Source organism: Hippichthys cyanospilos, chromosome 2 (assembly GCF_059441005.1).
Source record: "Hippichthys cyanospilos isolate Australia breed blue-spotted pipefish chromosome 2, RoL_Hcya_1.0, whole genome shotgun sequence".
Taxonomy (NCBI): domain Eukaryota; kingdom Metazoa; phylum Chordata; class Actinopteri; order Syngnathiformes; family Syngnathidae; genus Hippichthys; species Hippichthys cyanospilos.
In genome coordinates this window covers 35942907-35969822 of record NC_142370.1, presented here as the reverse complement: position 1 = coordinate 35969822, position 26916 = coordinate 35942907, and the positions used below count along the sequence as shown (strand labels likewise).

General features: G+C 53.2%; 1 protein-coding gene across 4 annotated transcripts; it reads left to right on the top strand.

Annotated features, from left to right (window-relative positions):
• The first annotated feature begins 113 nt into the window (after nt 1-113).
• Nucleotides 114-26805, top strand: col20a1 (collagen type XX alpha 1 chain). 4 transcript variants are annotated; one of them, XM_088439657.1, is made up of 42 exons: nt 117-362; nt 3460-3576; nt 5760-5864; nt 6489-6632; nt 7459-7632; nt 7801-7977; nt 8462-8629; nt 8958-9077; nt 9152-9316; nt 9762-9920; nt 10056-10216; nt 11223-11352; nt 11431-11576; nt 12707-12836; nt 13051-13190; nt 13722-13848; nt 13913-14052; nt 14141-14273; nt 14667-14812; nt 14889-15018; nt 15721-15837; nt 15919-16065; nt 17210-17266; nt 17349-17387; nt 17615-17753; nt 18004-18146; nt 18420-18529; nt 18787-18945; nt 19024-19101; nt 19195-19281; nt 19358-19411; nt 19695-19790; nt 21104-21157; nt 21232-21285; nt 21360-21413; nt 21560-21631; nt 21711-21746; nt 22618-22684; nt 23423-23611; nt 23685-23762; nt 24876-25037; nt 26231-26805. In XM_088439657.1, exons 1-42 carry the CDS (start codon nt 293-295, stop codon nt 26257-26259), a joined length of 4803 nt encoding a protein of 1600 aa, XP_088295783.1. In that variant the 5' UTR covers nt 117-292; the 3' UTR covers nt 26260-26805. The 4 variants fall into 4 exon arrangements, 3 of the variants coding, with proteins under 3 accessions (XP_088295783.1, XP_088295800.1, XP_088295792.1); XR_015868457.1 differs by lacking the exon at nt 26231-26805 and having other exon boundaries at nt 114-362; nt 23689-23762; nt 24876-24959; XM_088439674.1 differs by lacking the exon at nt 3460-3576.
• Nucleotides 26806-26916: the final 111 nt, after the last annotated feature.

Here is a 26916-nt window from a genome sequence, read left to right as displayed (position 1 = left end):
TCTCATATGCCCGCCCCGGGCCGGATTGTGTTGAATTGGGTAAGGTTCCAGGTTCCGGTTTTGACACATCCAACATGGCGGACGCGCTGGCGTATCTCTGCGGCCAAACAGCCGGCGCCGCGAAGTGCGTGCGATGTCTGCGGGGCCGCGCCCATGAAAGAGACTTCGCTCGGCGGGCCCGGCAAAGTTTTCCGATCGCCTTTCCCCACACGCGCACTTGCACGCCGCCTGTACGGAGCGTTTGGCTTGGCGATCCGCTACGAGTGACTTAGAAGTTGGGCTCGCTCGCGATATGCTCGAAATGTGCGTCGCCCTCGCCTCGCCTCGCCGTCGCCATCGCCATCGCCGTCGCCGTCGGACAGGTAAGCGCTCACCTTGCTCCTCCCCGCCACTCCGCCGCTAGACACCTTCCTAAGTTCCCTGTCCGTTACTGCTCTTTTCTTTCTGCTCGTCAAATAGTAGACCACTTTGTTCTTCGCAACTTTAACACGTATTTTGAAGTTCTGCATTCGAAAGCAGGTGCGACGAGTCTTTGTTAGCCGAACTTCAAAAGCTATTTTCGCGTCTTCACCCTGTGCCTCCCCCCGAAAAACGGAATATATCCGGAATTTTTCTTATTTTTTACGTCATCATTCGTCAAAGCAAAATTGACAGGTTATCTTTGTTGTTGAAGCGATTTTTGCTAAAAGCTCCAAAGGTTTCAAAAACTTCAATTTATTAATCATCTATAAAACATGATATTCTGAAAAAAATTAAGATTTGTATACCGGTTTTTTTATTATGACACATCGCTTTTTTTCCCCTTTCCTGTATATAACTTATCTAGTAAAAATCTTATCAAATGTATTCGTATAGCCCCGAATCACCGAAGTCCAGTATATTTATATATTTATATAAAATATCGCGCGAAGCGGGGTGTGAGGTTTTGTTATGCATGTTTGTTTTTGTGCATGTATTACGCTATGATGATATGATATCAGTATTACGCTTAACACTTTTTTCTTGGAACGTTTGCCGATGATGTTCATCACCTGGAAGTGTTTTTAATTACGTTCATGTCCAAAGGCCAACTTTGTAACACGTCTGAAATAACACATATGCTCAAATTACCAGTAATCATATATTATTGTATTTTATTACCAGTAATTGGAGGATTCATACAAGCCCTCATTTCTCCGAATTTCTGACTGGATTTTCAAATGATTCCTTCCAAACCGTGACCCTAAAATGCATATAAAAAAAAAAAGAAAAGTAAAGAAAAAAGGTAATCGCAAAAAAAAAACACCTTACAAGAGAGAAGCACACAAGAAAAAACAAGCAAACAAGAAAAAGATGCAAACAGGAAAAAAGAAGCAAACAAGGAAAAGTAAACAAAAAAAGCAAGATGTAAACAAAGATGCAAGTAAGGAGGCAAACAAGGAAAAAGACGCAAACAAGAAAAAAGATGCAAACAAGAAAAAGAAAACAAGAATAAGATGTAAACAAGAAAAAAGAAGGAAATAAGAAAAAAGCCAAGAAAGACGTAACCAAGAAAAAAGGACATAAGAAAAAAGCCAACAAGAAAGACGTAAGCAAGAAAAAAGAAGGAAATAAGAAAAAAGCCAACAAGACGTAACCAAGAAAAAGAAGCAAATAAGAAAGAGGCAAACCAGGAAAAAGATACAAACAAGAAAAATGACGCTAACAAGACAAAAGACAAAAATAAGAAAAAAGAAGCACAGAAAAACAATGCAAAGAATGAAAAACAATCAAACAAGAAAAAAAGCAAACCAAAAAATGATGCAAAAAAGAAAAGGGAAGCAAACAAGAAAAAGGACCGACAGACTGACGGAAAATTGTCGGGATAGCAATTTACATCCATCGTTGTAATCGTCGAGATACACATTACGTCAGATGTCCGTCATATGTCCGTCATTCCGCCGCGCCCCTTTTCCTTGACGGATGTGGGATGATAAACACGATATCGCCCTTAGCCGGCTTTGTTTTCGTGTTACGCTCGTATTATTGTGGTTCATTTGCACTCGTGACTGTCGAGCCGCAAGTACGGCGCCAGAAAAAAATCGCTTTGAGGTCAATGACCATCCCTCTGGCTACCGTATGCGGCCGCTTTCGCTTTCCCAACCTCCGCCGGCCGCGGTCGCGGTAGGCCACGGACCGTGGGAGGATCCGCGACGTCGGGCGACGTCGTCGCCGCGCTTTTCGTGACCTCATTTCATCGTTTGTAAGTAAAGGCGCCGCAGATCAAGAGGACAAACGTACTTATGTCAACAAGAAAAAAAAAATCATTGTTTTATTCGGAGTATCCGCATAACGGGCTCGCGTGAGACATTCAACTATTTGATCCGAAGATGAACGATGGCTTTTCTTTCGGAAATCTCTTCCTCTTCTACCGGCGAGCGACCCGCTCGGAAGAGCTTCCGCGATTCGCTGCCGTCGCTCCGACCGCTCCGACTTGCAAAAATTGTCAGCGCTTTGAAAAAGCCGTCGCCAGGATTTTAGCAATGCGCTTTCTTCTACAGTAGGTAGGCTTAGCAGTACGTTCCGGCGAGCAAATATGCACTCTCACAGTTAGAGACTGGCTAGTTTTCAAAGGGCAGCGCGAGTCTTGATACTACCTGGATGTGGACGTCATTACCCGCGCTTCCGACGGAACGCCTGCTCTCGCTCATAAAAGCTCTTCCGCGGAACAAAGGGGACTATTAGGGCCCCAAATCCTAGGGAAAAAGATCATCGCGTTAGCCGCTTTCAACTTGAACCCCCGGGGGAAATTTGGGCCCGACTCGGGCGTTTAGATCTTTTGGACGTTTGATAGCAAAGGAAAAGCATAGAAAAAAACAGCAGGAGGCGAAACTATTGCACGGGTGGTCAAAACGTCCCATATGCCGTCCCTCCAAATGCTGGCAAACGGGAGCTTGGGAGGCGCGCCCCGCAGATGTCAAATTCCAAGTTGGAAACGTTGTCGCAGCCCAGGTTTTATCACGCATTCCCCCACGAACCTTTCAAGGACGACTCGGGGCTCGTAGTCGACGGGGGGCTTGGATCCGACAACGGCGTTTTGCAGGGGAGCTTTTATTCCACGCAACTCATCAAATGATATCCGCGTATTCCCATCCGCCCGATCGGAGTAGCTTTTAACGCCGCTGTGTTTTTCTCTCTCTGTCTCGCGGACAAAATGAAAACTCTCGGTAAACGTACAGATGTATGGATAGGGAGGATTCCACCGGACATTTTGAACGTCCAAAATATATGCACATTTGACGACGACGTGAAGAGTCCCCGGGGGCCAAACCCGCGACTTGTAGAGCGGGAAGACAGCGACGTCCGTGACGCTCCCGAGTTTCTGTTTCCTAACCAAAAACACTGGCGTCTTTGCAAGGACGGACGAACGGATGGCGAGGATGAAAACGCTCCAGTATCTCGGTAATACGAGCGAGGTTCGACCGGCTTGTGTGTTTTCAGGTCTGGCGCGGGTTGGCCGAGCCGGCGCCTCCTCCTCGCTGTCGTCGCGGTGGTTCGGCCGGATCGCGTGGCACCTGTTGGCGCTCGCGCTACTGTCGACGAAAGCTCTCGGCCAAGGTAGTGCGGCCGCGCCGGCGTCGCTCCGCGCGCTCCAATTCAACGGTGCGCGAAAGCGCCGGGGTACGGGCTACTTTCCGCTCTGTAAGGTCCAGCTGAAAGCCTTCAATCTTCTCCAAAGCCCCCGGCGCGCCTTCTAATCAGTCTTTCCACATATCAATCAACGACGTCCCCCCCTGGGTTCTCTTCACCTTGCGACGTGGGTCGCCACGTTTCTTGTCCCCTCTTTACGCCGCTTCTACGTCTATTCGCGCGTCTCTATAACGCCGGCCCGCCAATGGTCGGCGTCACAGTCGCGATGGCCGCACGCTGAAGACCGGATCCGGTCCGAGTGCTTAAAATAAGGTACCTATTGTGCGTTTTACTGCTTCTTTCAAACTTGAACGGGTTAGCCATGGATCCCGAGATTGCTAGTGGTGTTAAAGAGAGGGAGAGGTAAGATTTATACCAAAACGAAGCCGGAAATGATCAAGAACTAAAAGACGGCTGAGCTAGGCTAGGCTGGGCTAGGCTACCCTCACTAAGGAATATGGCCACAACAAGCTGTCACGCCACTCAAAGGTCAATAAATCCTTTCCGTATTTGTTATTTCATCGTATACATATATATTATATATACGTAGCGCTTACTATACTATTTTGATACCAATTTGGAATATGTATATACAATTTTGATGTTTTTACCCGAGGATTTACACGCATTAGCTATTTAACATTGGTTTGGATCGTCCGCCATACGGCCGATCTGCGTTACCATCCCAACCGCCGAAAGGATTCATCTCGCGTTTCTGATTGAAAAATTTGACTGACCCATCTGATTGTTTTGTTGCCGTTCCCTTTAGCGCAGCTCCATCCAGTGGATGCGTGACGCAAGCCCAGCCACCACTGTAGCTTCTATTCTATGCGCCTTATAATGCGCTGCGCCCTAGATATGAAAACCCTACTCAAAAAGGCCATTCACTGAAGGTGCGCCCTATAATCCGATGCGCCTTATAGAGCGGGAAATACCCTGATAAAGTTGGACGGGCTTATCTGATTGTTTTGGTGCAATTTCCCCTTAGCGCAGCGCCATCCCGTGGATGTATAACGCAACGGCAGCCACCACTGTCGCTTCTATTCTATGTGCAAGTCTTGGCTAGCTGTTTTGAAAGGGCATGCCCGTTAACTGACCCGCCTGACCCGGCGATCGTCTCGCTCCGCTTTTGCCCGGATCTCAAGCCTTCAGGCGGGCGATTGGATCTTTTCAGGGAGCAGGGTCACATGGTATCCACAGAAGCGCAGAGGAGATGCTCGCTCGCGTTCATCCTTCCCCGTCCCCTTTGTCTCCGCCGCCCTTTAGCCTTCCGCCGTCCCCCGAGGTAACCTCTGACACTCCGGGCCCGCCTTTGCATCCTGTTTCTTCAGGGGACGGGAGGACAGGACGAGCTTTGACCGAGAACGGGGCGGCTGGGGCGGGCGGGGGCCGGGATGGCAGAAACATGAAAGATGCTGCTTGTTGGCAAAAAACCCCCGTTGGAAAATCATGCAAATGAGCAAACCGAAGAGCGTTTTTGGGAAGGAGGTCTCATGGCAACGGCGGCGGACAAAGTTCCTCAAGGAGCCGCCGCTTTATTTCTGTCGTCGCTCTAGGGCCGGCCGAGCGATCGAATTCGTTCCGTGAATTCTCGAAAAGGAGCTAAAGGGTCAAACGGTACGGAGTGAGACGGCTTTCGAAAAGGCTTCTGCGTACCGCTGGAAATTGATGCTTTGTGGAGGAGCGCGTAGCGCCGGAAATCATGTGGAGTTTACCCACTGAAAACTTGCCAGCGCGAGGGATTCTCACGCCAAATCGCCATTGCGCGACGATGACCGCGCGACTCTCCCTTTCGGATCGGTGGATCTGGATATGCAAATTAAGACGAGGTCACGCCGAGCCAGCGGGCATAATAGCAGGACGTGGCAATTAATTCATCGTAAAACGTTTCAAGTTTTTTCGGCCGGTTTTTATCCTTTACAAAATCAACTGCGGAACAGAGCCGGCCCGCGAGCCGTGGGTTTGACACCCGTGAAAATAGATGTGGTTATGGAAACAATGGGAAAGAAAACGCTCGATATTTTATTGCCAGAACCGGAAAAGTGGAATCGGATGTTGAAGTCGGGGCCGAGCGAGCACTAAACGCCGGCGCTCTCCGTGTCTTCGCCAAGGTCGTCTGAAGCTGACGGTCCTGTCCCAAGACAGATTGCAGCTGAAATGGAAAGAGTCCCACGCTCCCGTTCAGGGCTACAAGGTCCGAGTAAGACCCATTTCAGGTGAGAGCGCCAACGGCCTTTTTTTGTTTGTTTTTTTCCGTACCTGGCCGTTTTGCGGGGCGGTACATCACCGGCCGGCGGGGACGCTTTTGCGCCTTCTCGCGGCGGCGACTCAAATCGCTTTGATGCTACCGCGTCGAGAAAATCCCGACGTTTCGGGCTGCTAAAATGCATGGAATTGGGCTTTCAAAGCTTCCGCGCAAACTATGGATTTGAGCTTTGCGTTAATAACGGCCAGCCCCCGATACGAAATTATTGGTCCAAATCCTTCAGCCCCGATAACAAACCGTCATCTTTGAAATAAAGGGAGAAACACATCGGCAAACCGCGGTTTGATGTTGTTGGCTCGCCATATGGATGAGCACGCAACAGCAGATCCCGAAGGCACAATCGGGCTTTCCAAAAGTCAGTTCGTTTACTTGACGTCATTTAATGGCTACTTCGACGGCTACTTTCTTTAATGAGCGCCGTAAAAGAAAGTAGCCATTGAATAAATCCTCACCGTTTGAGGAGCCATAACACATTTGACCATTTTTTTCATGGACTTTTGGCCGACTCACAGTGCGCCCTTTTAGTGGTATGACTACACCAAGTCTTTTTTTCTTTTTTTTTTTTGGCCCCCAGACGTGCCACAGCCGGAGCTCATGTTGACCACCACCAGGGGACGGGCCACCGTGGCGGGATTGGACTCGGCTCAGGAGTACGCCCTCCAAGTTCTCGTGCTTAACGGGACCAGCGAGAAACTTCTGGCAAAGCGACGCTTCACCCGTAAGCGAGGCGTGACGTTTTGACGAAGAAGAAAAGAAGAAACCGGGGCAACGAATCTTTTTTTTTGGATGGCGCGAATCGGGTCGTACGAGGCGGTCGGCGCGGAACGGAGCGCCATCCCAGCCGGTTTTGAAGTCTGTGAATGTGTGTGTATAAGTGCCCTTAGAGTGGCAACTGAAGGGACCTAGTAAAACCTCCCGCGTTCCGTCGGCTCCCGCGCGCGGAGGCGGGCCCGGCCCCTCGGCGCCGAAACCCGGAACGTTAGCCGTCGCGCCGGAACGGATGACGGAGGTCCTCGGCCCCCGCCTTTTGACTCCCGCGAAGCCGGGCTATTCGCGGGCTCCGTTTTCCGCACGGAACGATCGTGGCCAAGGACGGGGAGGAAGAGTAGGAGGAATGGCGCGGAGCGCCGCCACCGCATTGACGCGGTAGCCTGAAGCGGGATGGAGGCGGTCTTCCCGTTAGCTCTACCTACAATTGGCGCGCGTTCAAACTCGGTCCGATCTTTGGTAGCCGTGCGGAATGAAAGACTAACCGTACGTACGCGCGTGTCAATGTTGAAACGTAAACGTTGCTTCGGGTCCTTGGGATAAAGAGGCGCGCCGCAAAACGGGAAAACCGCTCCTCAATGAAGGCGACGATGCGGTGCAAAACAAACAGATTACTGCGAACGTCGCTGGGGATAACCCGTCCGGCACGGAGCCGTTTGCGGCCCTTTCTCTTCTCCTTTGAGAAGTCAAGGAACAGTTCAACCAAGAAAGTTCTCATTCACAAAACGGAGCTCCGGTTCGAACGCCGCCGCGAAACCGAGCTCTCTCCGATCTAGTGGACGGTCTGCGCGAGGAGGAGGCGGTCCGGAGCGGCCAGAAGAGAAAGCCGCCGCCGGGAGGCTCCGGATCAGGAGACCCGGACCAGGTCACGGAGGCTCTGCCGGCCGTGCCGACCGTGACCGCGCCGTACCCGGACCCCCCGAGCTCAACTCTCGCCGCTGCGAACGAAGGTAAATCCTTGCGCTTCTCCGACGATGCGCTTGAGCAAATTTAGAACGCGAGCTTTTTCGGGAGTTGAGCCATTCAAAGACGATATTTGGGAGCGAAGGTTGAGGACTTTGCAGAAGAGCTCAATCGCCAACAATACCCTCATTGCCTTTACTGTATTGCTCCGTTAGCACCACCGACTATAGACCGCTCCCCTCCGCTTATCGACGAACCCCAAATTATGTCCGCCAAAGAGAAGGGCAAGAAAGAAAAAGAGCGGGAACGCTCCGAGGCGGGCCGAGAGGGAACGGCGGCGGGCGAAGAGGACCGACGCCGCGTGACGGGCCTTCCAAGGCAGCCGGTTACAGGTAACCCCCAGTCTTCCCGCGGTCGCAGTTTGAAGAAAACTCACTTGGCTATTTGATGCGCGTTACAAGCAACATTTCGCTTACGTTTGGACTATTTGTTCCCAAATCTGGACCGCAGCCTTACAAAAAAAAAAGAAGGGACAATATGAGGTTTTGTAGGCTGTAGAGCTCTCGTAGCGAGCACCAAGCATTTGACATGATCTCTTTATTGAGGTGGCCACTCCAACGCCACTTATGTCGTTACGTGACATTTACGACAGTGTTTACGCCACCGGAAAAGATCATTACAAGCCGCGCCGCGCATGTCCTCGCTCGTGGCGCGCTTCAAGGAAACGTGCCTTTACGCGCGCGTCGGCCTGCAAATCGCGCCCAAGGTTCGGCCTTCTATTCGGAGCCCGTCTCACCGAGTACGACTATGGTTTCTCCTGTTGCGCTTTCTCCCGGTAATAGGTCTCAAGCCGGTAAAAGGCCTTTCTTTTTCTAGGCGCCTTTCCCAGAAAAGCTCTGGAGTGCAAGACCGACGCCGCGGCCGACATCGTCTTCTTGGTGGACGGCTCCTGGAGTATCGGACGCACCAACTTCGGGCGGGTCAGGGACTTCTTGGAAGGACTGATGACGGCCTTCCTCATCGGGCCCGAACACGTCCAGATCGGTGAGCTTGACTTCCTTTCCGCTCGCTGCGCGTATTAGGCCAAAAACATCACCTCTCCATTTTCCTCAATCAATTCAATACAATCATGTATTTAACCCTGTGATTTATTTGAAAAGGTCCTGTGAAAAATAGTCAAACAAAAATAGCGACTTGAAAAAGCGGACCGTCCCTCTAAAAGACATATATTGCAAATGACAATGTACCCACTTGAATTTTTGGTCCGTTTGTCGCCCATCGCGACAGCACGGGCGTGTAGCGCATCGTCCACGTGAGCCGCTTTGACACTTGTAAAGTCAGCTCCGTTTGACGTGACGCCTTCCTCTTCCAGGCCTCAGCCAATACAGCGGAGATCCTCGAACAGAGTGGCAGCTGAACAACTTCACCGGCAAAAGCCAATTGGTAGAGGCGGTCAGGAATTTCCGATACAAGGGAGGAAACACTTTCACGGGTAAGGGGAAGTCCGCCCGCGCCGCTACGCCGCGCGCTTGCCCGTCCGTCAGATGCTCTCCAATTCCTCCGCAGGCCAAGCGCTGCTCCACGTCATGGAGGAGAACATGAGGGCCCGAGCGGGCGCCAGGTCGGACGCGCCCTTCTTCCTGCTGCTCTTGACGGACGGAAAATCGCAGGACGACGCCGTCGCGGCGGCGAGCCGGCTCAAGGACGCCGGCGTGGAGATCATCGCCGTGGGTGAGCTTTTTAGGAGCCCGGCTGGGCCGTGATGCCTTTTCACCAAAGCCGCGGAGATTAGTTTGGAGTTACCGGCGGCATTTTTCACAGGGTTCCAAAAAGGAGCTGGTTTCCGAGCGGCCGAAAGGTGCAAGCGCTCATCCGGGTGTATGAAAGTAGGCGATCGGTAGACCGCGCGCGCGCACCGCTGAAAGGTGGATGTGGCAAAACCTGAAAAGTCTCAAAACCGGGAATTTCACCTTCAACCTTCACCAATTTTTCTGTAAATACGAAATGTTAATAATAAAAAGCAACTAATAAATACGATTCTCATCTCAATCGGGATTCTCACTTCGCACCGTTTGGAGCGATATCGTACAGTGATCTAAAAGCTGGAGCGGCGTCCAAATTTCCTCCGGGGGTTCACGTCACGGTCTGACGGCTTTGCTTTTTTCCGGGCGTCCAGGTGTTAAGAACGCCGACGAAGACGAGCTGAGGCGAGTGGCTTCGGAGCCGGCCGATTCCAACGTCTACACCGTCGGCGACTTCCATCTGCTCGGCAAACTGCTGGCCCGACTGGTCCGCGTCCTGTGCGGGAGAATACGGGAGCGCGGGGTCATAAAGCGTAACGTGGCGCTCTCGTCTCTCGCGGCTTCGGTCCACGCGCCGTAGCCCGCCGTCGCCGCGCCAAAGGGGAACCACGCGGGCAAACGCGGGCGGCCGTTCACCCGTTTTGCTTTTCCCTCGTCCGCTCTTGCAGAAGGGGGAGCGGACGCCGGCCCCTCCTTCCCGAGCCCCGCCGACCTCCGCTTCTCCGGGCTGGGCTCCAGAGAGGTCACGCTACACTGGACTAACCCCGCCGAGCCGGTTCAGCAATACCGGGTGGTCTACCGCGCCGCCGAGGGTCAAAGTCCTCGGGAGGTCAGATCCTTCTCCGCTTCTTTGCGGCATTGAGCTAAAGTGTGGCGCTGCCCGTTGTACAAAGCGTGCTTTGTAACCTCCCGCGGTCAACGACGTCGTTTCACAAGGACTGGCGGCTTCGCCCCCTGGACGTTTGGAAGAAACCAGCCGCGAAAAAGGACAAAAGGCGTTCTTTTTAAGCTCGTGGGCGAGGAGATGGGAGAAGGACCGCGCAAGCGCAATTCTGCCGCTTTCTCAAGCAGCCTCGTTTTTTTTTTTTAAACGAAAAAATAAAAACACGATAAAAGATGAATAATAATGATAATAATTCAAAAAAAGACTTAAAACATGCTATCGGCGCATGATGCATTACATTTTTTTGGTCCACAAAAAAGAATCAACATAAAGCGTCCTCTCTTCGATCATGGGAGAGCTCTGTTCTCAAAAAGAAATTCATAAATATTTGTCCACAAAAAATAATCAACATAATTTGTCCAACCCGTTCCCAAGAAGAAATAATTATGAATAAATGTTTGTCCACAGAAAAATGTTTCAACTTAAAGGGTCTTCTTTTGGAATCATTGTAGCGAAAAAATAAATCAGCAACTCGACAGGTAACGAGAGGTGGCACGTGATAAGCGGGGAAGGAGAATTTGGCGTTTTAAAATAATGACAGAAGATCAGATTTGTTTTATGGACTGTATTTTCCTGAAAATACGTGAGTAGTTCAATACATTTTTAAAAGGATTTAATAATTGGATACGTTTTCAAAAGGATTTTTGCACGTTTGTTTGTTTTATTTCAAATCTTGAGTACCCTCTGGAGGTCCTTCAAGTACCCTCGTTTGAGACACGCCGACCACGGTCGCTTGCCGCCCTCGTTTAAGCGTCGGCATATTTTCTTTCTGGGCTATTTTCGCGGCGAATAAGGCGACGGGGTAAGGACGATGGCTTTCGAACGCCTTCTACTGTACGTCCGCCCGCTTGGGACGAACTGCCAGACTGTAGCGGGTCTCCGTGTCTCCCAGGTGGCGTTGCCCGGCTCGGAGTCGTCGGCGCTGCTCCGAGGCCTCTCCTCGCAGACGCTGTACCACGTGTCGGTTTTCCCCGTGTATGGAGGCGGCGTGGGCCCGCCGCTGCGGGGAACCGTCACCACAGGTGAGACTTTTGAGACTCGTCGCGGCCCCGCCCCGGCCGGATCGATTTCCTCGGCCTCCCTTCTCCTCCCCGCCTCAGTCCCGCTGTCGCCGCCGTCCGAGCTGGAGGTGACGCCTTCCTCTTACGGCGCGCTGCGAGCGAGCTGGGGCGCGGCGCCGGGGGCCACCGAGTACCTGATCCTATACTCGGCGCTCGACCGCGGAGAGCCCGACGACGCCAAGGAGGTGAGAAGCCCGCCTCGCTCCCTTCATACGTCGTCGGCCGTAAGAAACGGGATCGACCCTGACCCGAGGGCCGTTTCCACCCGACTCCAGCTTTTTTTCCCGCGTGATATCGAAGGAAGGGCATACAAAAAAAACCTCCAACATACTGGCGTAGGTTGTATAGTTACCCGCTGTATGTAAACCCATCGATGTGCCACGCCGCCTTCTCCTCTAAATGCTTGCAAACCGGAGGTTGAGCGCCAGACCCTGCAGGTGTCGAATTTAGTCGACGTCAGGCTCGTTTACTGCCGTTCAAAAGGGGAAACATCGTCATTGTTGGCCATACGGTAATCCCTCTATTTTTGCCGCGAATGGGGACGGGAATCCCCCGCGATAAGTCGTGGGGCAGGAGTAGACTTCCGCTCATCGGTCGCGGCGGGAGCCCGCGGCGCGTCTCGAAAGACTTCCGCTCATCGGTCGCGGCGGCAGCCCACGGCGCGTCTCGAAAGAGCGCCCCGCCCCGTCGTTAAGCAGATAGACGCGAGGGAAGAGGAGGACCCAGATTTCTTTTGTAACGAATTGAAATTTCAAGCGTAAACCCCGATCGTCATGTTTGGCCAGCTACGGGCTTCGCATTTGCTCAACCTTTCCAGATGAAGGCTTTCAAAACTCATCGAAATTTGTCTGAATTCCATCGTGGCGTACGCTACAGGAAAGCCAAGGTATCGCCGGGGTCGAATTGACTTCAAAACACCTTTGATCAGGAAATGAAAAACCTTCTATCTTGCGTTTCCTGGCCACCAGCCAATCAGATCAAACATGCAAATTGGTTCCGCCACCCATTGGTTACCTAAAAGAGTGACCTTGTTAGTGAAGAGGCATTCCAGGGTTCTCTTATCAGCGAGTCGTTTCTCGACGTAAAACCTATTTAAAAAGCTCGTCGAAGCGAAAAATCTCTCAACCCCGAATTGCAACTTTGACTTTGAGCTTCCGGTCGGCAGGATTGTGTAACGGTATGCCTTTCGGTTCATGAAAGCGGGACAAAGGGAGGGCGCGACTGGAAATAAAGTCAGCTGTGTTCAAGTCAAAGTAACGAATCGGGTGCCCGACCAGGCTTGCTTTTGCCGTCTCTAATTCTCGAACGCGGCCAGGTGAGGTTCGGCGCCGAGCGGACCTGGTTGGAGCTGGCCGGTTTGCGTCCGGCGACGGACTACTCGCTCACTCTTTATGCTCTCTACGACGAAGATTCCAGCGATCCGGTCACAGCTGTTGCGAGCACATGTAAGACTGCTCCCCTTTCTCGCCCTTGTGTCTCTCTCTTTTTTTGGGGGGGGACGCTCATTACCCTGTATTGCGTGCCCTTTGACGCTTCCGCTCAAATCTTTGCGACAAAGTTCCAGGTCGCGTTGCGCTTGAAGCCGGGCGCGTTGGGCAGGATTCCTAAATCTCTTTGCGCTCCCTCCCTCCCTCCCTCCCGCCCTCCCGCCGCGTCTAGTTCCTCTGCCCGCGCCCGTCAGCGTGAGCTTTCCGGCGGTGACCCACAGCACGCTGAGGGTAAGCTGGGTGCCCGGAGCCGCCGACGTCCCCGGGCACACCGTCACTTACAGCACCAACCGCGGCAGCGAGGTCAAGCAGGTGAGGCCGGCCGCCGAGTCGAGAACAGAACAAAAACCCAACTTGTCCCGGGAGCGATACGGCAGATTTCTGTCCACGATTCCGTCCACGTTTGGAAGACGCGTCGACTTGCGTTAATCCATCTTCATTCGTCAACGCGCATGTCAGTGATTCTTTGTCTATTGCGTTCTACGGTTGACTGGCAACCAGGCCGGCTTGCGCCCTTTCTCCTCTAGCTGGTCGTGTGCAGATCATTTCCATGTAGCCCATTAGCGCGTCTCCCCTTTGTTAAGCCCTGCGCGTCCGGTCATTTTTCACCCAATTGCATCTTCGCGCATATTTCATCCACAGCTCCATCAGAGACGGTAGATCGCGTAAGCAGAAGTGCGCAAAAAGCGGCCTGGCGCTTTAAATTTGGGAAGAAAAAAAAGTAGCCTTCCTTTCACGGCCGTAAAAAGCATTCAGTCAAACTTGCCCAAGGAAGGCCGCTCTCCCGGACGGGTCCGAGAAGCCCGCGGGCAGCTGACGACGGCCGCTGGTTTTTCTTTCCAGATGGAGGTTACGGGACAGAGCTGGGCGCTGGCGCGGGGCCTGTCCTCCCTTTCCACATACCTGGTGTCGGTCCGGTCCCGCTACCCGCAAGGCCTTTCCGCGGCCGTCGCCGCTAACGTCAGCACGCGTGAGTCCCCCGCCCGGGCCGCCGCCGGTCACCCGGAGTAAAGCGACAGCGCTTCTCCCGGCAGTGAAGGTGCCCCCGCCCTCGGACCTGAGGGTGAGCAATTTCTCGGGCGGCCGGACCGGCGTCCGTTGGGAGCCCGCCGCCGCCGACGTCGTCTCCTACCTCGTCAAGTGGATCCCTTTAGGCGGGGGCCGCTTGGGACAGGTAGGGACCGGGCCCTCGGAACGCGGGCCGGGCCGGGCCGGGCCGGGCCCGTCCGTCCCACGCCGTACGTCTTTGCTGCCTCGCCAAGCTGAGCGTGAGCGGAGAGAGCCGAGGGCTGGTCCTGGAAGGGCTGGAGGACCGCGAAGAATACCAGATCTCCCTCTCGGCGCTCTACGGGGACGGCGCTCAAAGCGAAGCTGTGGCTATTCGCTATAGCACGCGTGAGTGGCCGCGCCGAACGCCTTCAAAAGTAACGAGGCTCGAAAGGACGTTTCTCGTCGACTTCCTTTGAGGAGCGCTTTATTTTATTTTTTTTTCTTCATTTGCTTCATTTGAGGAGCCGTTGCGTTGCCGGTCGTTGACGTGATTTGAGGAAATGCACCTCAAATGAAGTCAAAGTTTTTGGGCTCGTTTTGTGCAGTCCTTTTAGTAGTTTGAGAGTAGTTTGGAGTGCATTTCTGCCTTATTTGGGGAGCCATTTTCTTTTTTGCCAAGCACCGGCTCAATCTGAGGAGGCGAGTTTCGGACGTATCGGTTTCACGGGTCTGGAACTGTTCCGCCGCTCGCTCTATAAATAGCGTCGGGCTCGCCGGCTTTCCCTTTGTTCCCCGCAGTGTCTGGCGGCGGCCCGTCCGGCGTGTCGGTCTCCGAGGAGACGGCGGTCAGCATGAGGGTGAGCTGGGTCCCCCCCGACGGCCGCGTCTGGCGGTATCGCGTCCACTACAGGCCGCTGACCGGAGAGGAGGATCGGGATCGCGCCGTAAGCGCCGCCCGGCCTCGGCGCCGCCCTAACTCGCTCACCGGAGCCGAGCGCCGCCCCCCCCCCCGGTGTCCAGGTGTCGGTCCCGGGTGGCGAAAAGCACGTGGTGCTGGACTCGTTACAACCGGACACGCGATACGGCATCCTGGTCACCGCCGAGTACCGCGACGGGGAAGGGGGAAGCGGCTCGGCGCAGGGCAAAACCGGTGGGTTCCGCACGCGGTAGGAGGGACCCTGGCCCCTTTTTATTTTCACCTTTTAGACATTCGCTGTCAATTGTTGGCTTTTTCGGATATCTGGATGGAAAACATTCCCTTCTTCCAAATGGCCAACACTGTCGAAATGAACGCTTTTCAAAACCGAATGGCGTGCCAGCTCTACTTAGGAACGGCCCTCGCCGCCAAAAGCGCAGCTTACCGAACGCCTCGGCCGACAAATACTGTCTCTGGAAAATTGGAGCTAGGAAAGGCGGCGTTGTCGCCATCTAGTATGAGACGTATTACGATGAATTGAAAAGGAGCCTTCCGGAGTGTTTTTCAACTCTTCTTTACTGGAGATGCATATTTGGATTATTATGCTCCGACGTAGGGTACTTCCGATACGTGTTTGATGCATTTCAATCTTTTATCCGTGCTCATACTGTATCAAGAGTGGAGGAGCCTTTCGGGGGCGATTTTGGAACGGATCCGGCTATTTCCATGTCAAAAGCCGATCTACGTATGAGAGATTCACATTAGGAAATGACTCGGGGAAGCAATGAATTTCCCGAGCAGAGGCGGCGCCGTATTTGGGAGCGGTCTCCAAACGCTCGGGCCGAAAGGAGCCGGAGGCACTTCCTTTCAATTTGATGGACGCGTTTGAACGGCGTTTGATGGGATTCCTCCTTTTTCGTCCGATTTTCCCGGCAGGCGCTCTCCGAGTAAGCAGCGTGAGCGTGCTGCGCTCGGACCACTCCGGCGTGTGCGTGTCTTGGAGACCGCCGGCGGCTGTTGACGCTTACCGCGTGGTCATCCAGTCTGTCAAAGGTCATTCCGGCCGGGATCCTATTTTTCCGGGACGCCGCCGGCGCGATGAAGCTGATGTTTCCCGGCTCTGGGTGTTTCCAGACAAAGCGTCGGTGGAAGAAAGGGTGGACGGGTCCGCCGACGGTCGCTGCTTCGCCGGCTTACGAGCGGAGACGCTGTACCGCATCAGCGTGCGCGCCGTCCTGGGATCGGCGGAGGGCGCCGCCGTCTCCGTTCTGCATCCGACAGGTCTGAGGTGATGGCGGCTGACCGGCTCGGTTCTCCGTCGGTCGGTCTGCCGCACTGAGCCTTTTTTTTTTTTTTTTTTAAACTTTCACTATTTCACGTAAATGGACTTCTCTAGCGCTTTTCTACCTCGGGTGGCGCTTTACGCCAACGAGCCATTCAGCTACCGGTGACGCGTGCGGCATCGGGAGCGATCGCTCGAGGACGCTTGGACGCGGTCGCGACGGCCGGGGGACGGAACCCTCGGCCTCGCGGCCGGTAGGCGAGCGCTCCGCCGCCGGGAGACGAGCGCTCCGCCGCGCCGCCGCCCAGCCGCGCCGCCCCATGAAATCCAATGAAAGCGACGCAAACCTTTATTAGTAACGATCCGAGTGATTTCAGCGACCGCCCGCCCGCTGCCCCAAAGCATCGCGGCACTAAAGGAGAACATTTGAATGTTTTCCAAGGCTTTCTCCACTCTCAAACGTTTGGGAGTCAGGGAACCCTTTTAGGAAAGCAAATGAAAGGAAAGAATCATTGAAGCCAAACGTTTGTTTTTACCGACATATTCAATTTGACAGCAATCATTGTGTTGCTTTTTAGAGTCGAGGCCGGCCGCCAGATATTTCTGCCTCTAACAGCCAACATGCAAAAAAAAAAAAAAAAAAAATGTCAAATAGCACGCTCCCTCATAACAAACTGCGCCCCCCCAACAGGTCGCGGCCAATGATTGAGTCAGAAACAAGCTGCAAGCTGTCCAATTTCAAAACCGCGACATCTTTCAAATGATATTCAACGCTTTGAATTGCTTTATGGAAGAGTCTTGAATACGTTGACGTTTGAAACGAAAAACATTGAATCGTAAGTCCGAACCTGTGGAAACGAACCCAAATATATCTACGTATGAATTTAGCGGAGCCCCCGCAGTTAGGCCGCGGACGGCCACCCCGAGAAGCCCCGCTTTAGCCTTGGTTTCAGAGAGCGGCCGAATGCGGCGCCTCCCGCTGTCCGCGATGAAAAAGGCCGTCCCGCGAGACCCCCCCGAATGCGATTGTCGGTGGATCTGTCATTATGCGGGACGTGACCCCCGCCCGGCGCCGGGCCAGATCTAGTCCGCCGGAGAGCCGACTTCGGTCAATGTTTTTCGGCTCCTTCTTTCGCACGGCAGCTCGGGCCCCGGCCAAAATTCCCGCCGAGCCTCGCTTGTACCCGGTTCAGAAGCGAGGTGAGCATATTTTCTTCTTTTTCGGATGTCTGCACGGCATCCATCAATTTACGCCAAGATGTCGCCCTCTTTTATTCCCTAGTTTGTCCCGAAGTGGCCATCAGAAACAAGATCGTTCGAGGTAAGCCGCGCCGCCCATGTTCTCGCGCGCTCCGATATTTTCATCTCCGCATCAAAGAAAGCGTCGGAAGATGCTGAAGTTTCACCCGCGCGGCGCCCGCGTGGCCCGAGCGCTTATAACGCGCGACGTTTCGAATATCGAGCGTCGCAGGTCGGAAGTCGCGCAAGTCGCTCGCCGGTCCCGCCCTAGCGCGCAAGGCCTAAGAGAAGGTCCGCGTGTGTGTCCAGGCTCGGACATGATGGAGGCGTTCGGCCTGACTCCGAGAGGCCACTCGGCGCTGGAGGGCGTGGCCGCCGCGCCTTTGGTCTTCAGCGCGCTTCCCGCCTACACCTTGTACGCGGACATCCAACTGACGCAAAGCACCAAGTGAGACGCGCGTCCTTTCTCTTCTTCCCGGGTGACATTCCCGTCGGTCCGGCGCTATCAAAATGACGGCTCCGTAGTTTTTGTTTGCTTTTTCCCCTTCAATACAATCTATTCCACCTCGAAACAAAATACGGGAGAGGTTGCTTCGGGCCCGCTTGTCCGGCGTCCGTTCGAGGCGGCTCGCCTCGGTCGGTCGGTCGGTCGGGCTTCTCCGCCGCGGCGTTAACGGCGGGCTTTGGACGGCCGGCAGGCGGATCCACCCCGCGGGCCTGTCTCCCGAGCACAGCGTGGGCGCGGCCTTCCGCCTGCTGCGGGAAACGGCCGGGGAGCCCTTCGCCCTCTGGCAGCTCACGGACCGCGACTTCCGACCCCAGATGGGAGTGGTGCTGGACCGTAAGTTGCTTTTTGTTTGCTTTTTGCCCGGCGGGTCGTCATCTACCGCCGCGCGAAAGGTTTCGGCGCGAGCTTTGTATTTTGAAGGCCAAAAAAACCAGTCCGATCATGAGCAACGAGGCCCGGGAGCTTCGAACGAAGTACCGTATTTGTCCGAGTAGAAACGGAGTTTTTTGCTCGGACGCACGAGAGGGAGCGGGCAAATGTTTTCTTTCACTGACATGGTCTTTGGAGAAACCTTCCGTACGAGTGCCATTTGCCCTTTGCGCCCAGCCTCCGCCAAGCAACTGGTGTACTTCAGTTTGGATTACCGAGGGGAAGTTCAAGAGTTGACCTTCGACCAGCCGCAAGTCCGTAGGCTTTTCTACGGTAGTTTTCACAAGGTGAGCGAATGCCTTTTCCGCGAATATGTCGGTGCTGTTCCGTCGATGAATCGGATGAAATGCTGTTTTGCATAAGTGTCGCACCAAACGCTTTGTTTCTTCTCAATCGAGGATGATTCGCCGGCCGTTGTCGTTCATTTAAAACAAAATGTAATTTTGCGATTCCCGTGAAAGGACAGCGTCTCTCGTCGGACCCTTCTTTAGCGAGAAGGCATTGAAAAGGCATCGCGAGTGACTTGTGGCCTTGCGACGGGCAGGTACACCTGTCCGTCAGCCAGGTGGCCGTCTCCTTGTCGGTGGACTGCCAGCACGTGGGCGAGAGGCCGGCCCGCCCCCTGGGCAACCTGCCCACGGACGGCTTTGAAATGCTGGGCAAATTGACCGGGGCCAGAGGACCCAAAAGCGGCTCCGCTGCGGTACTTGAGCTTCCCGCTGACATTTTTTGAAATACGGACGCAGGCGCGGGACGCTTATCTCTCGCGTCGGGTCTCCAGTTCCAGTTGCTGTCCTTCGAGATCGTGTGTAACACCACGTGGGCCGCGGAGGACACCTGCTGCGACCTGCCCGGAGCGGTCGGTCAGCCGTCCCGGTTCGCGCCGACGTAACGCCCCTTGCCGAGTTTAGCTGCGGTTTCAAGCGCCCGGCGCTTCGCTTGTTGGCCGCAGAGAGACGAAGACGGTTGTCCTCCTCCGGCTCACTCGTGTACGTGCTCCTCCGACGTCCCGGGAGCCGCCGGCTCCCTCGGTCCGACGGTACGTTTCGGTCGGAAGTTCAAACGAATGTTGAGAATCCGGGGAACGAGCCGTTGCGCTCTTTCTCCGCTTCCAGGGCAAACCTGGTCCCCGTGGACTTAAAGGTGAAAAGGGTGAACAAGGACACAAGGTAAGCGCTTCTCCGCTCGGTGCTCTTCCTTTAAAAGCAAAGGGTGGTGCGACGGAGGCGTACTTCCATAGCCTATTTCAAGCAAATATCCCATCTAGAGGCAGAAAGAAAATTCCAAATGTGCGGCATGAGCCATTCATTTTGCCATCGCTAATATAACACGCGCCAATGAAATAGACCTACGGCATTTGCTCAGACCTACCGTGAAGGAGTTGATATACCTGACTCGATTTGGTCTGTGAATCATGCCTTCAAACAATAAAATGCAGTGTTTGCACTGCAGGGTGAGATGGGTCCTCCAGGAAAGGCCGGACTTGAGGGCAGTCTTGGCGCGGTGGGCGGCACGGGACCTCAGGGAATGAATGGCCAAGGGAAAGTGGTGAGTAGCCTTTCTTGCCGACCTCGCGCAGAGGGAAAACCGTTGATTCGGTTATACCATCGTCTCGTGTTTCACGTAAACGCGACTAACGATACTACCAGAGTAGTTTCGACAAACACCGCGAATAGAAGAGAATGGTTGAATGCCGTCTCTGAGTCTGTTCGTCGCTTTTATGAGCCCTGTCGCGCCGAGCAGAGGGCAACGCTTTAAAGGCATGATGACCAGTCAGACAGCGAAAACGACCGTGTGTGGGATGCGCTCTTCATTTTGGAGTCAGATTCTGCTATTTTCAAGGCGGAGGTGGGCCTGCATCAGGGGTCGGCTCTGCGCCCCTTCTTGTTTGCCACGGCGATGGGCAGACTGGCAGACAAGAATCTCCGCGGACTATGATGTTTGCAGACGGCATTGTGATCTGTAGTGAGATTAGACAACAGGTGGAGGAGAAGCTGGAGCGGTGGAGGTTGGCCCCGGAAAAGAGAGGAGTGAAGGTCAGCCGCGGCAAGACGGAGTATCAGCAGTCCGGAGCAATGGCCAGCAATGTTGTTTGGCCTTGGCCCGGAGACGGTGCCGTTGAGAGCTGCGGGTGGCGGAGCTTCTCCTTGAGAGTGACCAAGATGGCCGGGGTCCGAAATGAATACGTGAGAGGGACAGCACACGCTGGAGTTTTGGGAGATCAAGTCAGACACTTTTATCTTAAGACTTCAGTCAGAGACAAGTCCGGAGACGAGACAGTGGATACGGGGGCGGCTCGGCTCGGCTCGGCTCGGCTCGGCTCGGCTCGGCTCGGCGGTAGAGTGGGCGTCTCCCAGCTGAGAGGCTGTGGGATCGATACCCTGACCACCAAGACCATGTCGACGTGTCCTTGAGCAAGGCACTGAACCTCTGGTCGTTCCTGATTCTACATCATCAATATGTAAATGACTAGTTAGTGTAAAGTGCTTTGAGTACCCAAGGCAGAAAAGCGCTATACGTGTGAAAGTCCGTTTACAGTTTTGATATGTAGGTAGGAGGGTGCTGAATTTGGAATGGCAGGGCGGAATATTCTGCCATTCAAAAATTGCAGATAGTGTCAATTTCGGAGGCGTCGAAAACCCGATGTTTCATCATGCATTTCCCCCAATTTTGGCACGAATCCTTTCAACGGCAAATAGCGAACGGGGCGCAACGGAAAGTTGTGTTTTGACACCCCCGAAGCACCGGGTGGCCCAAATTGGGTGATAGTAAGGCCGGGCTAGTGAAAAATCCCCGGACGGCCAGGAGTTAAGGATGGCTGAATCCTTAACTCCTGCCTCGGATCGCATTTGTCCTCTTAGGGTCCGCCTGGGGAAAGAGGAGAGAAGGGGGATCCCGGAAGAATGGGACTTCAGGTGACGTGGCGCGACCGCCGACGCAGGTGTCGGCGTCCCAAGTTCTCACGTGAGCCTTGCGGTGTGTACTGTAGGGTGTACAAGGCCCTCCAGGCCCCAAAGGGGAAGCGGGCCCACCGGGCCCCACGGTGAGACGACCGCACGCTGGAAAAAGTCTTAACTTGTTTGCACTGGCGCTTGTCCTCACGTTGTTGTGCGGCAGGGCATCCGGGGCGCCGAAGGCAACATGGGTCCCCCCGGCCCCACTGGACCAAGGGTAAAATCCACGTTTGTTTTCGCCGCAGTAAGATTAAACTCTGAATATTGTGAGGAAAAACAATCCTAACCGAGCCCTGAATATGATAACTTTCCCCTCCGCGTCGCTTTCTCCCGTCGGATTGAACGGAGCCGTGTTTTGCGCAGGGTTTCCAGGGCATGCCGGGACACCCGGGACCCACGGGGGAGAGAGGCTACACTGGACCCAACGGGGCTACGGTAGCAAAACCGGTCAAAGCTGCAAGCGTGACCTTGCTTTTTTTGAACGTTTGATGCGTTACCGTATTTGGACTTGCAGGGTCTTCCCGGGAGTAAAGGGGAACAAGGAGACAAGGTGGGTTTCAACAGCCTTCTTCTTGATTTCCCATCCATCTAGTGGATGCATATCGCAAGCCCAGCCACTACAGTAGCTTCTATTCTATGCGCCCTATAATCCAATGAGCCGTACAGAGTGGAAAATACGCTGATAAAGTTTGCCTGACTTATCTGATTGTTTTGTTGCGATTCCCTTTAGTCCAGCTCCGTCTAGTGGATGCATACCTCAACCCCAGCTACTGTCGCTTCTATTCTATGCACTTAATAATCCGTTGCGCCTTATAGAGCAATAAATACGGCAATCAAATTTGACTGACCCATCTGATTGCTCTGTTGCCGTTCCCTTTAGCAAATGTCCATCTAGTGGCTGCATAACAGAATCCCAGCCACCACTGTAGCTTCTATTCTGTGTGCCTTTATAATATGGTGTGCCCTTTAAATGGAAACACTTTCAATGTAGGCCATTCATTGGAGATGTGCCGTATAATCTGATGCGCCTCATCATGCGGAAAATTCGCTAATAAAGTTTGACTGATTTATGTGATTGTTTTGTCGAGATTCCCTTTAGCGCAGCTCCATCTTGTGGATGCAGCACCAAAGCCCAGCCGCTACTGTAGCTTCTATTCTGTGCGTCTTATAATGTGGTGCGCCCTGGATGTTTAAAAAAAAAAAAAACGGGCCTTATAATGTTGAAAATACAGCACTTTTTGAAAGTATGAGACATGTTTTGGCCTGAGCATAGTGAATATAAAAAAAGGATTGGGTCTACAAATACATCTGCCAATACCAAATATTTAGGCGTCCTTTTTTATGATTTTGCTCAAAATTTGTGTTGCATTATTGATGGTCATTCAATAAATATTACAATAGGTGTTTTTCACGTTTTACAGGGGGAACCTCAGTCCTTGGCCATCATCTACCAGCTTGTCACTGAGGCTTGTGAACAACTTGTTCACAGTATGAACAGTTTGAAACAAATACTCTACTACACAGGTGTCAAACTCAGGGCTCGGGGGCCAAATTCAGCCCACCACATCATTTTATATGGCCTGACAAATGCCAATCATGACTTCAAGTTTTTGTTTGAAATAGCCAACTTTGCAAGTTATCGTCAACATGTACACATTTTTTTGGTACCAATAGCCCTTTTGAAGAGTTTTTTAGCAGCCTCTGGTTTCAGAATTTCCAAAAACTAGAATGTGGCCCGTGTAAAAATATGTTTGACTCCCTTGCTCTACTGCTTCAACTGCAACTGAAACACAACACAGAAATATAAGTGTAACCTGAAAACAATGCCAGCTGAGGGGTTCGACCCGAGGCTATAATACACCGTCACGTTTAATACAGGGGACCAGAGTGCAATTAGCGATCATGTCCACTTGATGGCGTTACCATGTTTTGCATGACTGAAACGGTGGATGTCGGTTCTCATTTATAACCGCCTGCCCTACGATTATAGATGATGCTTTCGTTAACATTTGTCTGAATTGAATCCGTCACGCGCATTCCTAGTGAAACAAAGTATTGCTGAGGTTGAATTGACTTCAGAAAAATGTCTTTAATAAGGGGATGAAACAACTTCTCTTGTATTTCCTGGCCATGAGCCGATCAGCGAAAGAATACAAACTTGCTCTGCGTTCATGGGTTACTCGTAACTCAAGCGGTGACTTGAAAGGCATTGTGTTTATTTATTAGAGGAGGTGAGGAAGTTGGACACCTTTTTGGACGACGCGCGTCGGAGGACGGCCGCCGCCGAGGAGCCCGCCGGGCCTCCGGGGGAGCCGGGAATACCGGGTCCCAGGGGTCCGCCGGGAGCCAGGGGCGACCAGGGGACGGCGGGCCCCCGGGGGCGACCCGGCAGGCCCGGCTATCCCGGAGAACAAGGTGCCGCCGCCGAGGCTTTCCATCTTGCGCGGCGGACGTACGCTAGTTTCCTGATGCTTTGCCTCCGCCGCAGGAAGGTCGGGCTTAGCGGGCGGCAAAGGTGAAGCCGGGGCTAATGTGCAGGGGCCCCCGGGCGTCAGAGGCCACGCAGGTATCTTTTCCGGCAAGGGGTCAAGCCAAAGCTTAGCGCTCATTTCTACGCGACCGCGTAGAAGAGGCGCCGACAAACCGGAGCGAAAGGGAAGGACTCTCGTCTTTTGCAAAGCCTTCCTATTTTCTCCCGTTCATATCTTGAAGCCGTACATTTGTTGGGCGTTCCGAGCTTCCCCCGTTCCATTGTGAGCGGTCCGCTCTAAAGTTGAACGCGCTCCAAACTGCGGCTTTTCCTTTTCCTCGCGAGGCGCTTCCACGTCATTTGACCGCAAAAAGCCCAAGCTGAGCAGCGTCTGCGTTTCGCAAACTTTATGATTGCGTGTACGGCATACGCCAAAATCCCGCGATGAATAAACCGGTCCATTGGAATACCTTTCCGTGTTCTCTAAGCCGGAGGTGCCCGAGCGCCGGTCCGTGGATCAACGGGCCGCGCCTGAAATCGTGGCGTTTTGGAACCGCTTTCCGTTATTCTTCAACATTTTGTTCATTCGTGCTTGGTTTTGCTCCATCTTACTTGGGTACGCTTTCGCTCCGCGATCGAAATCTCAAGTGTTGAGCGGTCCGCGTTGATGGGAAGCGGCTGGAGACATCCCGACTTTGACGCCACCCTCTCGGTTTTAGTCGCATTCGCTCTGGTGAACGAGGGTGGACCCGGACGTCGGTTCGGTCCGCCCGCTTCCTTTCTTGAAACTAATGCCGTAACGAGCCCATCCAACGCTAGCTTCCTTTAGCTGCAACACGCACTTGATGCTAACGGCCGAGTGACGTCCCCCTCCTGTAGCCCGCCCCGTTACTGGAATCGTTTTGAGGAAGGTCACGGCCGATCGAAAAAGGCACATCTGCCCGTCAGGACCGGGCTTGTGCGGATGACTGATCAATCTTCCTCCAATGGTGTTGAATGAAGAAAAAAAAAAAAAAAGAACATTCATTAAGTTACCGTCGAAAGGACGCAGCCATACTCTTGGCTTTCATTTGCGGGGGTGGGGGGGGGGGGGGTCTTATTTGGGGAATTACGGTGGCATTTTAGCGGGTCGCGCATATTTTTTTTTCCGTCGCCGCCGTTTTCCCAGTGCGACTACTGACGGCGGCGTGTCTCCGTGTGCATCCGCAGGTCCCCCGGGCGAGTCCAGGACAGGAAGCTCGGGGCCCAAGGGAGACGACGGAAAGCCGGGGCCGGCGGGGATTCCCGGAGGTCCCGGGCAGCCGGGCGAGACGGGACCCCCCGGGGCCTGCGACGGCAGCGGAGGCTGCCGAAGCCCTCCTGGACGAGCCGGTTAGCGTTTTGGCCGCGTACGGGACATTTCCTAGCTCCGGTCAATCGTCCTTCGCCGGGTATTGGCCAGAAGCGAGCCGCTTTGCGTCCACCGGCGCTTGCGCTGCCGTTTTTGATTCAGCTCTCTTATCGCGGGGCGGGCCTTCTCAAATAATGGGGCCGTGCCATGCCAGGGCCCCGGGGTATGTCCCCGGTAAACGGGCTTTGGATTTGTCGTGCCGCCAGGTCCCGCAGTATCCGTCTGGTTGTCAAAGTGACACGCTTTTTAAATTGCTGCGTCAGGTCGAGGCAACCGAGAGCACTTCATCAAATACAAACAGGAAGGAAGACAACGGGCATGAACCCTTTGTACTCGCGAGGAGAGCAACGGGTATCCTCGCAGATCTCCTACCGCTCCCAATACAGATCCTGTCCGCCCCTCTTTTGTTTGTGAAGTTTGACCCTAATTACAAAAGCACTCGCTGCCCTGAAACGTTAGGGGAGATACTGTTGCAAAGTTCAAACGCTATCAGTCCATGCGATCACTGCTGTCTTCTTTCATCATATCACAGCTGCAGGACACGTGTCTTTTGTCTCCTCACACTTGATTCACAAACGACTATCCAGACATGCTAATACAAACGCTGGAGAAAGGAATATGGGACAACCCATATCCAATGATTCTAACATGCTGTAAACAGACCATTTATTTTCCTTTTTTTCCAAATTGCATTAATAGTTCATGTGATTTTGAAAAAAAAAATCAGCACAGTGTTTTATAGCTCTCTCTTCAGGCTAAAATGTAGAAGATATCCGTGCTCTTGTGTTCATTTTTCACATCAATTTACATTTATCGTTATTTATTGATTTGATATATTGTTGGGCATCAAATTACAGCTTGATGTAAGCCCTGTAAAAAGTTAGGTTTTTCGAAAGTTGATTGAGATTGCTTTTTCCTTTTGTAAATTGTGTTTTTCCGTTTGTTAATGTTTGAGGGGATAGCGTTGCCGGTATTCACGGACCGTTTTCCGATCGTGACTTGATTTCTCGTCACTGCGAGCGAGGGTTAGGGTTAGGGTTAGGGTAAGTGAGTGTGAAGAGTTCTCGCCACAGAAACATACTTTGGTGGCCATGTGCTGCGTAGGTCCTAATCCAGTAGCGTATGCGCGTACGTCCATCTTGTTGACTGGCGGCGCGTGTGTCCGGATCCCCAGATGAGAGCGACTACGGCGACCGGCCCTGAGCGGCGCTTTGAAATGGCGAGCGGGGACCAGGACGTCTCGACCCGGACGACGCTTCCGGAGTTTGGCGCCCGCTTGTATGTACAGTCGATGGAGCCAACGGGCGCCATGGAGGAAGGGAGACGAGGAGGCCGCGCCCGTCGCGTCGCACGCAACTTTCTTCTATTTCATATCTCCCCGCACGTTTGGTCCCGGACTTTTGGAATTTTTTGTTAATGGCCTCGACCGAGGAAGCCAAGGGCCGTCCGGCTGTTAGTATTACTTTCCGCCAAGCGCTTGGCTCTGCTTTTCCCACCTGGATGCGTTGGCTGCTGTTTTATAAGCCATATCTGCACTGATACGCTTCCTTATCGTTTCTATAGTCGTGCACTGTGTTGTAGTTTAGCCAGATATTTACAATCTAACCTAAACTGCCTCAAAAAAAAACTACATAATCCATGGTGTAAGGTTTATAGAGTGATCCGTGGTATAAACGACTGTGAGTACGTTGTGTTTGTGTATTTTTGACCTTATATGCACTTATCCATTAAATAAAAGACGTGTGTTGACAGGCTTGCTAGTAAGGCGCATTTGTTCGGCCGATGCCATCGTCGATTCGCGCGGGTTAGATTTGAACTGTAAAATACTTAATTGATTTGAGTTTTCAATGAAATGACTTC

What these genes read in the sequence shown, in the direction of transcription:
- col20a1 (XM_088439657.1), top strand. Translation starts at nt 293, where the DNA reads ATGCTCGAAATGTGCGTCGCCCTCGCCTCGCCTCGCCGTCGCCATCGC. An exon ending in CTCGGCGCAGGGCAAAACCG is followed by an intron (nt 15,019 to 15,720) that starts GTGGGTTCCGCA and finishes TTTTCCCGGCAG; the next exon opens with GCGCTCTCCGAGTAAGCAGC. An exon ending in AAGCCCTCCTGGACGAGCCG is followed by an intron (nt 25,038 to 26,230) that starts GTTAGCGTTTTG and finishes CCGGATCCCCAG; the next exon opens with ATGAGAGCGACTACGGCGAC.